General features: G+C 38.0%; 1 protein-coding gene across 2 annotated transcripts in view; it reads left to right on the forward strand.

Moving 5' to 3' along the window:
* Nucleotides 1-13,223, forward strand: part of SLC7A2 (solute carrier family 7 member 2) — a 62,549-nt gene that overhangs the window by 30,082 nt on the left and 19,244 nt on the right. For both annotated transcript variants that reach the window (XM_033104057.1, XM_033104058.1), the window contains exon 2: nt 12,371-12,761. In XM_033104057.1, the coding sequence (XP_032959948.1) occupies nt 12,386-12,761 (376 nt within the window). In that variant the 5' untranslated portion in view covers nt 12,371-12,385. The remainder of the gene's footprint in view (nt 1-12,370; nt 12,762-13,223) is intronic.

Consider the following 13,223-nt stretch of genomic DNA (forward strand, 5'->3'; position numbering starts at 1 on the left):
CATCACATGCCCTCTCCCTGTGTGTCTCTGTCGTCGCACACCACTTTCCTCTTATGAGGACGCCAGTCATATTGGATTAGCGCTCACCCTAATGACCTCATCTTAATTTGATAACCGACAACGATCCTGTTTTCAAATAAGGTGCCAGGGTTTAGGTCTTCAACATATCTTTTGGGGGAGCACATTTCAACCCATAACAAGGAGGAAAGTTTGTTCATCCAAGTAGTTGACTATAATTATGATAAAGAAAAGGTGCCACAAAAATACAGAGTGCAGTGAGAACAAGCAATAGGGTGACCTAATTTAGCTTGGGGGAAGGTGTCAAGCATGATTAAGAGTTATCTATGGGAAGAGGAAAAGGAGCAACTTTCCAGGAAGGAGAAACAACTCTGCAGAAAGCCTGGAGGCAGTAAGAGACCTAGAGTTCTGAGCAAGTTAAAAGGAAACTCAGTGTAGCTAGAAGGTGTGAGGAGGAGGAAGAAGATGGGCTAAGGAGATATAGCAAGGCAGATCCAGCAAAGCTTTATACATTGTGTTTAAGTGGTTTGCGGTGGCTATTAAAAATAAGACATAAAGAATTAATATAAGTATGTAGCATGGAGGAAGATAATAAGCAAATTAGATTCTGTATTTGCTTGACCATATCTGGAATGCTTTACCTTGTTGGGAGCGTCATTTTAAGTTAGTGTTTTTCAAAGTGTGATTGTTATATTTTGACTTAATGTAATTCTCTGAGAGGAACGAAGTCCTAGGGCGGTAGCCATTGAGGTTCTTTGAGTGAGAAGCGTTTTCTATATTCTTAGGGCAGAATTAGGCCAGCGGGTTGGGGTTGTAGGAGGGCTTCAGGAAAGACAAGTAGAGAGGAGGATGCCTTAAGAAGTAGCCCTCTCCTTGCCCAAGGAGGGGGGCCACCTGTCGGAGATGAAAGACATTCTGCAGTAAAGGCGAAGTGAAGGACGATTCGCTCTAAGGTCCCCTACAAGAAGTATCCTCTAGGGTTTCAAGTGCGATATTAACATTTCTAAAATACATTTACACATACTTTCTAATTAAAAATTAAGAGCATTAAAGAGGCTTTAAAATTAAATGTCACTGGGGGATTACTAAAGACTATATTTAAAAATCTTTGTAATACAATACTGTATGTCAATTATATCTCAATTAAAAAAGGCTTTGCAGAATTATTTAGACACATTCGTAGTTGCAGTGTCATTTGCCTCATGTCTTTGGTACAACTATCTCTTTCCTGGCCCTGATGTTCTCTCAGCTGCCTTTGTTCGCCTTGTTCTATCCAACTTGTTTCTAAGGAGCGACTGCCAGTCACTTATGTTAAGCCAAACAAATCCTATTTGAAAGTGATGGTATGTAAATGTGTACTTTCCTTTTTACTCCAAAAAAGCAGTTCTGCCTTTACTGGGGGAGGAGGAAGGGGACAGGAATGGTGCAAACTACTAGCAAGTGTTAATCCTACCCAAGTATCTTGGGACCCAGTCTCTTCAGGGTCATGTTCAAAGTAACACCGACCCACTGCCACAAGTGTATTTAAAAGGAATTTCGACCTCCCCTCGTATCCCTTGGAGGAGATCCAATTCATATCCCACATCAGCACTTCTCAAAATCCCCCTTTCCTCACCACTCTGCTTCTCTCTGCCAAGTGGATGTTCTCTAGGCTTCTGGCTTTTCTTCTGTCCCTGGCTCCTTATTATATACATCAGCCTGGCTTACTTAGAAAAATTAAGTGTGTGGTGTATGTTTTTTTTTTCCTTTGAGTCAAAAGAAAGCTCAGGAGTTGACAGAGAAGGCAAGACAGAACCTCCCTGCTGTCTCTGCAGTAGCTCAGAAGGCTTAGGAACCAGAACCTGCCGTAGAGGACTAGGGGGCGACCAGAAACACACAGGTCAATACATCTTGTCACCTACGTGTGGACAAGAATGCAGACGTCCTAGGGGTAGGTGGACAAATTGGACTGTACTATTCATGTGGAGAATAACAAAACATAAGGCTAGGAAGGTAGGCCGAGGACAGAGGACGGAGGGTTGGTTTTAAAACCTAGGCTGTGATGTTCTTTCTAGTTGTTGGAGAAGTTGGCAGGAGGCGGATTAGACATAAGTGTAAGTAAATAGATTCAAAGCATTAAAATTCAGGTCATTCTGTATATTTCAGAATTTGGTTACTTAGGAGTATGCTGATATTTGTAAACATTTACAAGCATGTTTTAAAATTAAGGACACTCAACTCTGTTTGACCAAGATAATTCATTTACACATCTCTGCACAGCATGGTTTCAAATAGTTGCTTTCCTATCCCAGGTATCATTTAAAGTCAGGCGTGGGGAATAACAGTGCTGGTTTCCTGGACAGCTAGAATCAGAGCCCAAGACAGGATATTTCTCTCTCTGCATCTTAGTGCTGAATATTCTGAAGGTCTGATGAAACAGCTCTTTGCAAAGAAGCAGCAGAAGTGTAAGGATGAAGGGAGTTTATTTATCTTCTTGTCTGATTCTTAATTTAATATTACAGCTGTACCATGGCCATGTTGTAATACAGAGCCGTTATAGAGGTTTTAGAGGTGAGAAGGCCAAGTTATAGTTTTATTTTTGGGTAACAAAAAGATTAAAAATGAGTGTTTTTAAAAAGAAGTTTGAGCAACTCTTTGAGTAGTAGATATATGTGTATACATATATTTTAGATTTCTGATTAAATGGCAGGTCTTATAATGCTCTATACTTTTCGTTTTTATGAATTATATTTCTTGTAGAGCCCATGCTTCACACATTATTTATTTGTTTAGAAAACTCTTATTGATCAATGATTACCAAGTAGAGCTTTTAGAAGATTATGAGGTAATTTGAATTTTAAATTGTATAAGAGCTTAAGCTATTGCTGTTCAAAATTAAAAATCAACATAGATGTTTCCAGGAACTTCTAATTAAGATTTTGCAGATAAATATTATTATTTTAATGATGTGTTGCTATTTATTAGGGAAATAACTTCAGTTGTTATTAAGTATTTATATAATATTCATTATCTATTTCCAAGAAAGGAATTTTCTTTCAAATAAAGTAAGGAAGAGGAAAAGTTGAACTTTTAAGTAATTGATTTTAGGAAGTGGTTGATTATATAAATTTCAAAATGAGTTTTAAAGATTATGGATATTGCTTAGTTATTAGAAAAATTCATTTGGTTTTCTTGTTTATACCTTTATCCCAAGGGCTAGTTAAGTAGTATTCAGCTATATTTATTTTTTTCTAAATGAATTCTGGAATGGAAGAATGGATAACAAATCAGATCAATTATGGCTCCCCCCAGGAAGACCCCACCCCCAGCCCAAATCTAAACAGGGTGCCCCCACTGTGGGTCCCAGTAGTATCCTGGACCCTTACAGAGGTATATGGGGGTGGCCATTTGTACTTCTTTTGCTCCCTCTTCCTATACCCACTGCTCCCTGGAATTTGGGTCAGAAATTGCATTTAGAACATTTCCGTTTTTCTTTTTGAAATTTCTAAGGCTTGATCTTTTAGAGAAATTGACAGTGCATTAAGTAATTGATAGGTTGAATTCAGTCTATGAAATAAATAATATACAAATTAAGAAAAAGTCTGGTGAAGACCTAAGCTGGAGAAATTGTTTGTAGTTATGGCATATTAATAAGTAGAATATACATGTGGCAAGACTGTCAGACCTCAGTTTTCAGGACCTCATTTCAGGTTGTTTTGATTTTTAAAATCCTTAGTTTGCATATTCTAAACTTACATTTTAGAGGCTCTGAGTCATGGTGATGAAGAACTGGCACAGTTTTAATTGCTTTCTCTGAGCACACAATAGAAATGTTTTATTCAGATTTATTTGAAGCCAACATGAACTTCTAAATCTCTCTCAGCCAATAGCAGTGTTTCAACAATCTGCCAAGATGCTAATGATAAAAATCTGTGATGATACATTGTGTCTGTATTTTAAGAAGTAACAAATCAAAACATGCTTTTCAAAACTGAAAATACAGTTTCAAAAATGACCATTTTTTCAAGAAATGATTTTCCAGCAAAACTATAAACCATAAGTACACTCGGTATATTATCTAAATTTCTTGAATTTGGACTAAAAATGAATGTGAATTCTTGTTGAATTCCTTTTCTGCCACAGTTTGATGGAAGCAATTTTACCTAGCATTGAAATGAAAGTGGCTTCATTAATTAAATTAGGTGGCTTTTTGGGAGGGGTGTAGAAGGGTTAATTGAAAGGGGTACTTTGGCTGTATTTGGAAAGAGAGCGATTAGAGGAAAGTAGCATTCTAAAGTATTTCTCAGTTCTTTACTCTCAGACAAAAAGAGCTTTCTGGTACTTTAACACGCCTCCTAGTCCATGAACATACTTCTAGCATCTTTAATCTGAAATTCAGCTACTAATCCAGAAATAAGTGGGGGGAAAAAAAACACAAAGAAACTTCCTGAGCAATGATTATTAGTCAACAGGAGCATGAGGTCCACCAGGTTACCTGGATTTTGTTGGTATCTTTGAGTTGGTGCTAATCTGTGTGACAGTGGATTAAAATGAAGGTAGTAGTGAATATTTGTGTTGGTTTTTTTTTTTTTTGCTTGTTTTTAAAATAGTTATGTTCATCTTTTTAGGCAGTTTCTTGAGAAATAATACAGAATGAATCATTTTCATGTAAAGAGGAGCTGTTTGGACTCCTGTTTCCACTGCAGATACCTACCATAAGTTCTGTAGCACTTAGCAGGATCACTGAGTTTTGGCGAGATTTGATCAACAATAGGCAAAGGTTGAGAGATTTAAACTTCAGTAATTTAGGAAGCTCACTCATCTAGAATACCTTGTTCCATGAAAACATCCTGCCAAATGTTACTGTGCTTTCTGACAGTTCAAAGAGCTTGACATGGAAATTTTAATGATATTCTAGGAGCCGTACTTCCCCCTACTTACCTCTAGCTTTTCCCCAGCCCCTAAGCTCTCAGCATATGGAACTACTCTCTCTCCCTTTGCACTTTCCATTCCCTGTACTTAGAACACTCATAGTTCCTACCAATCCCCTCCTGGCCTCCTTCCCACTATCCAGTCAGATGGCTACATCCAGTTCATCCTTTAGGTCTCAGATTAGACATAGTTTTCTCCAGGAAAGCTTCTCTGACCACCTGAATCCCAGTCAGAGTCTGAGTTAAGAGCCCTGCTGTGCCCCCGACTCCCCGCCCTGGCCCTTATACACAAGCATTCCTTTACGATATTGCTCTGGCTCTTGTCTGTGCCACCCACCAGACTGTAAGTGCCACGAGGGGAGGAGATGTGGCAGCCTTGTTCATGGGGGTTTCAGTGCCTAGCAGTGAGCACTGAAGTCTTTGTGGAACTAATAAAATAGTAGGCGTCCTTTTAAGAAATTTGCATTTGTAACAAAAAAATAGCTCGCTAATATTTAAAGTCTTAAGGCGAGGCTATTGGGAGACTTCTCTGACTCAGGAAGCTCTTAAAAATCTTCTCCAGTATGATAAAATATTTCCAGTGCTTCCTTCACTAGCCCTCCCTTCATTAGGTGAATAATTGCTCTACTAGTTTACTACTATAACTCATTGGTGAAAAAAAAAGTGGTTTAAACATCATTAGTAAATACTCTAGAGCCCTTGTTTGCTATATCTGGGACCTTGACTAGGTACGGGATGCTCCTTGCCCAGCAGTGGGCATTGAGAAATAGGGTTACAAGAGCCCAGGTTGGTTGTATGTCCATCTAAGAAGAAACTATTTCTTCTGCCTACCTCTTTCAGGTGGAAGATTTATGTATCTGCGGGTGGATGCAAAGGCAGGTTTAATGCATGTTCAACTCTATGAGTTCCTTATAAGAAGAATACCTAAGCAAATTCAAATCATTGCATCAGGAAGTCTGCTCTTGGAAAGAAGAGTGGTTATCAGGAAACCCACTGGAAATTGCAGGAGATAGCGGAAGTCGTGAAGGGGTGAAATCAGATGGAGTCAGGCAGAGCAGACCTTCTCGATACCACCTTGACCTTCATCAGTGGCTTCCAGTTTCAAGGAACAGAGACCACTCAAAATAGCTTAAGGGAACAGGAGGTTTGTTGAAAGGACACCAGGGAATCTCACACACCCAACATCAGGAAGGACAGCAGAGTCTCGGGGAAAGACGAAAGTTGACCCCTCTGAGTCTCGCTGCTGGGACTGCAGCGTCTCCCATCTCTACTCTCCTGAATGGCTGTGGTCTGGCTTCTGTTGCCAGACTCTTTTTTTCCACGTGCTGTCCAGCTGGCCCCCAGCCTGCATGCCTTCAGCCTGCGCACTGGATCATCTGACCAATTCAGTCATGTTATTCAGATTTCCAAGAATATCAAGTGAGCATACGCAACCTTTGGAGATTTAACCCTGAGTCAAGTGTCTGTCTCTAGTCCAGTTACCTGTGGCTAGGGGGTGGGAGGACCATGCTGTGGGGAGAGCAGATTCTCTTCAAAGAAGGTGCGGGCAGTGGCAGGGACTAGGCTCTCCGGCAGTACAGCCTAGTGGGTAAATAATGCCTCTAGAGTCACACCTGCAGCGTTCATCCCTGGTTCCAAAAGCAAACTGTGACATTGGCTAACCTTTCTATGCCTCAGTTTCCTCAATTTGTATTATGAGACTCACAATAGCCCTGATCTTACAGGGATATTGTGAAGATTCATGAAAGAATAAATGAAAAGGGTTGAGATTATACCTGGCACATGGTAAGTGATCAACAAACACGAGCCATTTTATTAGTATAGCACTTGAGTAGTGACAGGTTAGAAAGGGTATCTCTTGATTTTTGAAATGGCATGTATAGGGTGACTGTTCCTAGCAGAGGACGCTTCCTTGGGTAGGCTGGTTGGGGAGAGGGAACAGGTGGTGCTCTCTGGCATTTGCAGTGATATGTTAGCCAAAGATTGCTAAGACCTAATGGAAACGGGCGTCTGCGTGGTGCCGAAGCGTTCTACCATGAAAGTGGAGTGCTGACTGGGCTGATACTCCAGTTGCACAGGTGCTGAGGGCTCTGCCCTCTTTTCTTCACATTTTTTCTTTTTTTTACTTCCTCCCTTTTTCAACCTTAAAAACAAAAGTTGGACACGTAATTTTTTTTATTGTTCTGCATCTGTTTGAATGAGGCAGGTAGGTACACTTTATTCCTTTGTTTTTGCCTTTACTAAGCTAACTGGATTCAAACATCTGCCTTTACAAACTTTCCAGAGTTCTCTATCAGCTGTTGGGTTGCTGGTTGTCCTTAGATGCTTGTCTGTATCCGGATTCTGTATCAGAAATTTTGAAATAGGTTAACTTCCTGGTAGTACCAATTTGATATAAAAATAGAGAAAATAGTGTATTTGCTATTGCTACAAAGATTGTAACTTTGTAATGCCCTCAATTGTGTGTTTAAGTTTTACTTATTTCTATATTTGCATTCACCTATCTGGAGAAAACTTTGGTGATATTGTTCAGAAAATTTGATTTGGAGAAAAGATAAGTTTGGACCAAATATAAATAAAATGTATACAAAAACATGTTTTTGTTTTCCAGAAAAATAAATATTTTAGGTTTGAATGCAAAGGTTTATTGTTGTTCTTTTGTATTTTTCTAACAAAGTGAACAGTTGCCATTTCTGATTATCTTTTATCCTGCATTATATTTTTGATATACGAGTATTTTTGGAGAAACTATCTTAAAAGTAAAAAGAATGAGAAAGTCAATAAATCCATTGTATCATGTCCATATCCTTCGCTCCTTTTATTAAATTATTTACCCTACAGCATAATTTGAAAATGTGTTTTTGAACTTTAAAGTTGTAGAAATGTAATTGATGTTGAGTTTGCAGATTGCAAAACCAAAAGGTCCAGTTTAGAGAACACAAACACACACACACACACACACACACACACACACACACACACACACACACAATGGGACAGAGACCCCAGTTATATATGGCTTAATTCCTTTTTCCCTGTTATTCCAAAAACAGGAAGTGCAGGTGTCTCACTATGATTCTAGCAACTTGAATGAGGAAGGAAAATTTGGTTATAATTCGGATGAGCTGATTTGTTGAGGGTTTATTGGAATGCCTGCCTCACGGGCTTGCCACAACTCCTTTCTCCTGTAAGATTTATTATCAGGGCCTGTGATACTGAGACGGAGTATGAAATTTCAGCCTTGACTTAGGGGAGGAGGATAAAGATTCATTTCCATGCGACTAAATGATACATCAAACTTCTGAACCAAAGTGAAAATCCAGGACCAACTTTTGACTCTAATTTTCAGATTTTGAAAGATTTCTGTGGTTAGTTGAAAAGAAGTCTGCTCTATGGTATTATATCATCTGGGCTAGGTATTTACTTGACCTAAAATTCTGTACTGTCAAGTTTTCAACCTGGATTGAAGATGTTTGAGAAGGAGGTGCTTCCAAGTTGCTGAGGAAGAAATTTAATTTTTCGGCAAGAATTAATAGTGGCTCCATCAAAGAGCTAGGTGTCTTGAAACTATTATCCTTAAGGTTGGGGCTAAGGAACATCCGACTGTATCATCAGGCTCATTAAAATCATTCAGAGATTTTTCTGCTGCAGAGTTTATTGCAGATCCCTTCCAGGCTTCCTTTGGATAATTATATTTTCATATCTAAGCTGAACATGTGCATATTTTTGTCCTCAATAAAGAGGGCATTGTCTTAGTAATTAGTAAAATAATTGTTTATCGAAGAAAGATACATATCTGTTTCTGGCATCACCAGAATCACTTGTGACCTTGTAGGAATGTTGATCAGAGCTTTTATATTCTAAGGCTAAGGCCACAGGTGTGAGTGTTACGTAGGCCTCTTCCCAAAGTCAAGATCATTGTCATTATTACACATATGTAAGCTTCATATTAAATACCAATCCTTGGTCACAGTAGCAGTAGCTGGCAGTGGTTATGATGGTGTGAATCCTTTCTCTGCTCTTGGGAAAACAAAGTCTTGCTCTCAAGAGTCAAAGAATCACCTTCAAATTCCTTGTGTCTTCTCCCTGCATAGTTGTTTGTTGATGAGACAGTACACCAGAGCCCTGGAAAGGGCAGTGGATACAGACGTGAGTCCAAGGATAGGTATGAGTGGATTTTTCTTCAACAATGAAAGAACCTTGTAGAAATGAGAATAAGGTTGTCATAAGCATTTCACATAAGAAGCATATCTTGGTAAAATGTTTTAAAGGAAGACATATACAACTTTTAAAATATGTAAATATCAAATTATATCCCTTATATTAAACACAAATATCTTATTTTTTTCTCATTCCCCTGTCGCCACTCTATTTTCATGTATCAATCTGTTTCCAAAAAAACATACTTTACAAAAGCACAGGATTCTTTTTTCTTTCTTGACTAAACATTGTCTGATACACCTGCTAGGACTTAATAAATGTTTGTTGAACAGTGATTCATTAAATTGACCCAGTATGTTTTACATCGCTTTTCTCCCATTCCATTATATTTCTACAAAATTGGTTTTCTGTCACAGCTTTTGCAATCAGTGTTTTATCAGCTGTGCATAGTTGAGAATGTACGCAAAGAACATTGCGTAACCTGTTCTGAGAAGAGTTCCTGACGTTTGCTTTTCTGTTACTCAAAAGCAAATGAATGCTTGGCAAATGTCAGTTTTATCTTATTTCTTTGGGGTAACATGGAAAAACCTAGCGTTACTACTTTCCAGTAGCAGTCTGATCTTAGCTGATTAAAGCTATACATCTCTGTAAAGAACAGTTCTGCTTCCTATGTAATCTAGAGTGAATTAAATTCACTTTTATATTGAGATCATGGTCACTCTTTTACTCATTTTGGGTAACTGTTAACAATAAGAGTTTTCACTGTTTTTAACATTTTCAGAGATTTCGTTATTGGTTGACTTGCTTATTCCCTTGCATTTTGTGTGTGTGTGTGTGCGCGTGCGCGTGCATGTGTGTGTGTTTAAAAAGAATTTTCACAAACAACATTATGACTATATTACCAGAAAAAATGATTAAAAAATAAATAAAAGCTTACTCACAATCTTTTCACTCTCCAAAATTTCTTCTTAGTTTTCCTTGCTTTATTCCAGATCCTTTCTCTTAAATGTGCAGTAGTTACAGAATTTGTGTCTTTTTTCATAAATATTGAGGTAAATCAATTACTTTATCAAGACAGAGTTTTACTTAGCCAAATGACAAACAGGTATGCCTAATTTTGTATATTAGTTTCCGAAAGTTGTGTATATTGGGTCCCATTTCACATGATCTTAAATCATTATTAAATTCAATGGATCTAGATCATTTCTGAGCATTCTTTCATTGTCAGTGGTCCCTAAATCTTAACCTTTGCACGTCTCTGTTTGTATAAAACCACCTAAATGTTCGGGAAGGTCAGCATTTAGTAAATACCCACAATTCCATCTCCCACCTACATCAGTTGACCTCTGTATAACTTCAACTTTTCACATATTTATTATTTTTTTAAGCAGAACACTTTTCTACCTTATCTTCTAGATGTGTTATATGAGAAATAGCAAGTTAAGGGATAGTTAGGGGAAGAAATTGATACACATTTGATTTATAGAAGTATTGAGAGTTTTTGACTTTCGAAGCCAGAATATCGCAAGATTGGAGATGTCATCTGTATTTGCAAATTTTCAACAAGTATTGTGAAGTGCCATGCTTGGCATTCTGTCAGGTGGTATGGAAGACACTGATGAGTCAAACTTTATTGTAATTGTCAGGGAACTTGTAACTGATTTTCATTTTTCTTTAGGAATTTTTTCTGTATTCTTTGAGTTGCTTTCAGTATCAGGGACTTGCATTTGTATTGATGTGTGAATAATGTTCAGTAAATTAGCTTTATCTACTAGGATTAGTGTGAAACTGGATTATTCATGCCCCAGAAAATATATCTCTTATGAGCAACAAGTCATTTAGATTTAGCAGAGAAAATTTATTTTCTCTATTATTTTTAAATAAAATAATTTTTTTTCTTTTTTTTATTTTTATTTTTATTTTTAATTTATTGGGGTGACAATTGTTAGTAAAATTACATAGATTTCAGGTGTGCAATTCTGTATCACATCATCCATAAATCACACTGTGTGTTCACCACCCAGAGTCAGCTCCCCTTCCATCACCATACATTTGATCCCCCTCACCCTCATCCCCCACCCCCCAACCCCTTTACCTTCTGGTAACCACCAAATTACGTTCCCCAGATTAATTTTCAAGCCCGTGGCCATCCTATGGTCACCGATTGCCCTCCAATCCCCTCACCCTCCCCCCCACCTCCCACCCCTCCCGCCCATCTAGCAACCCTCAGTTTAAATAAAATAATTTTTAACAATAGGGTTTTTTTTGCAGAGATAAAAGTTGAGAAATGTTTAAGGGTTTATTTTATAGGGTATGAAACCTCTAAGTTCATCGGAGAAGATTTGTGATCTCACGAGTTAAGATTATTGATAACGAATATAATGAGATTGAAAGGGATAGCTCTATGTTCAACCTCTATAGATCACAATGCAGTAGAAGTGGCAAACATGAATTTGAACTTCTAACAGTTAAATACATTTGATTATATTGACTGATAAGCTGCATATACCATTATACTCCCTGTTCCTCAGTTATTTCCTAATCTGCTGAATTTTATCTCTGTAGACAAGGCCATTGAGGGCTTTTTAACTTTTATACTTTTTTTATACATAAATTGTACATATTCATCGGAGGTAAATTAGAAATACATATAATATTAGCAATATAATGCACATTATATAAAATACATAGAAGTAAAAATTAGCCCACAACCCAAAGATCAGTACTGTTAATATTTTTATATATTTTGCTTCCGACTTTTTGCTGTAATATGTGTATACTTTTTTCCTACTAAAATCCATACTTTGTTTTAAAACCTGATAATTTTTTTCAGTGTTAGGCTGTTTGGACCTGTCTGGGGTGGTAGAGGTAGAGAGAGACTTTTCTGTCTCACTTTATTCATGCCATTTAAAAAGAACACATAATTCTTGGCATGGACTTTGGGTTCATTTATTTATTTAGAGATCTCAAGTAACTATATATAAGCACCTGTATTTTACTACAAATTCATACTTAAATTCATTCTCCTATTCCTTTACACCCAAATAAGCCATTGTCACAGTCTCTTCTAAAAGGGCATGTACGGTATGAGTGAACTTGAAGAAATTCACACCTTTGGCTTATTAAGTGGTCCTTCTGATGGCTCCGGGCCACACCTCTAACAACAAGGGAAAAAAATAAAAATCCAGGAGCCACAATTGTGCTGAGAACCTGGGCAGTTGATTGGACGGATGATGATTCCAGATCAGCTCCTAACCTCCTCCCTTCTCTTTCTTCCTCAGGTTGACCTCTTCAGAATGATTCCCTGCAGAGCAGCGCTGTCTTTTGCCCGATGTCTGATCCGGAGAAAAATTGTGGTTCTGGACAGTCTAGAAGATTCTAAATTAAGCCGTTGTTTATCCACCGTGGACCTCATTGCTCTGGGGGTTGGAAGCACTCTTGGTGCTGGGGTTTACGTCCTTGCTGGAGAGGTTGCCAAAGCTGATTCTGGCCCCAGTATCGTCCTTTCCTTTCTCATTGCTGCCATTGCTTCCGTGATGGCAGGCCTTTGCTATGCTGAATTTGGGGCCCGAGTTCCCAAGACTGGGTCTGCGTACTTGTACACTTATGTTACTGTTGGAGAGCTGTGGGCCTTCATCACTGGCTGGAATCTCATTTTATCTTATGTGATAGGTAGGTTTCCAAAAATCAATGTCATGGTGTGGAATGGTAGAAATAGCACTCCTGAGTCAGAGTCTGTAGGGTTCCATTGCAGGTCTGCATTAGTTAACAACTACGTGATCTTGAGTGAATCTCTTGATTCCTGGGTGTCTCCATGTTCTCATCTCTAAAATGTCTCCTCCTAACTGCAAAATTGGGTGATTCTGCTTCATCTGTGAATGTGCCTTTTAGTGGATTTGAAAACCTGTTGTTGTTCTTAAAAAAAACAAAAAAAAACTATAGTTCTTTACAGCAGATAAAATTACCTGATTCCACACTTAATGAACTTTAGCATTTGATTACTGTTGTATAATTATAAAATTATAATTTTATATGTGATTAAAATTTTCAGTTCTGTCTGAACTAGCCCATGTTTACCCTAAAATAGAGTGACAATTGATGTTATGTTCATTTTCTCCCAGTGACCTTGTATTC

This window comes from Rhinolophus ferrumequinum, chromosome 4, assembly GCF_004115265.2.
Source record: "Rhinolophus ferrumequinum isolate MPI-CBG mRhiFer1 chromosome 4, mRhiFer1_v1.p, whole genome shotgun sequence".
Taxonomy (NCBI): domain Eukaryota; kingdom Metazoa; phylum Chordata; class Mammalia; order Chiroptera; family Rhinolophidae; genus Rhinolophus; species Rhinolophus ferrumequinum.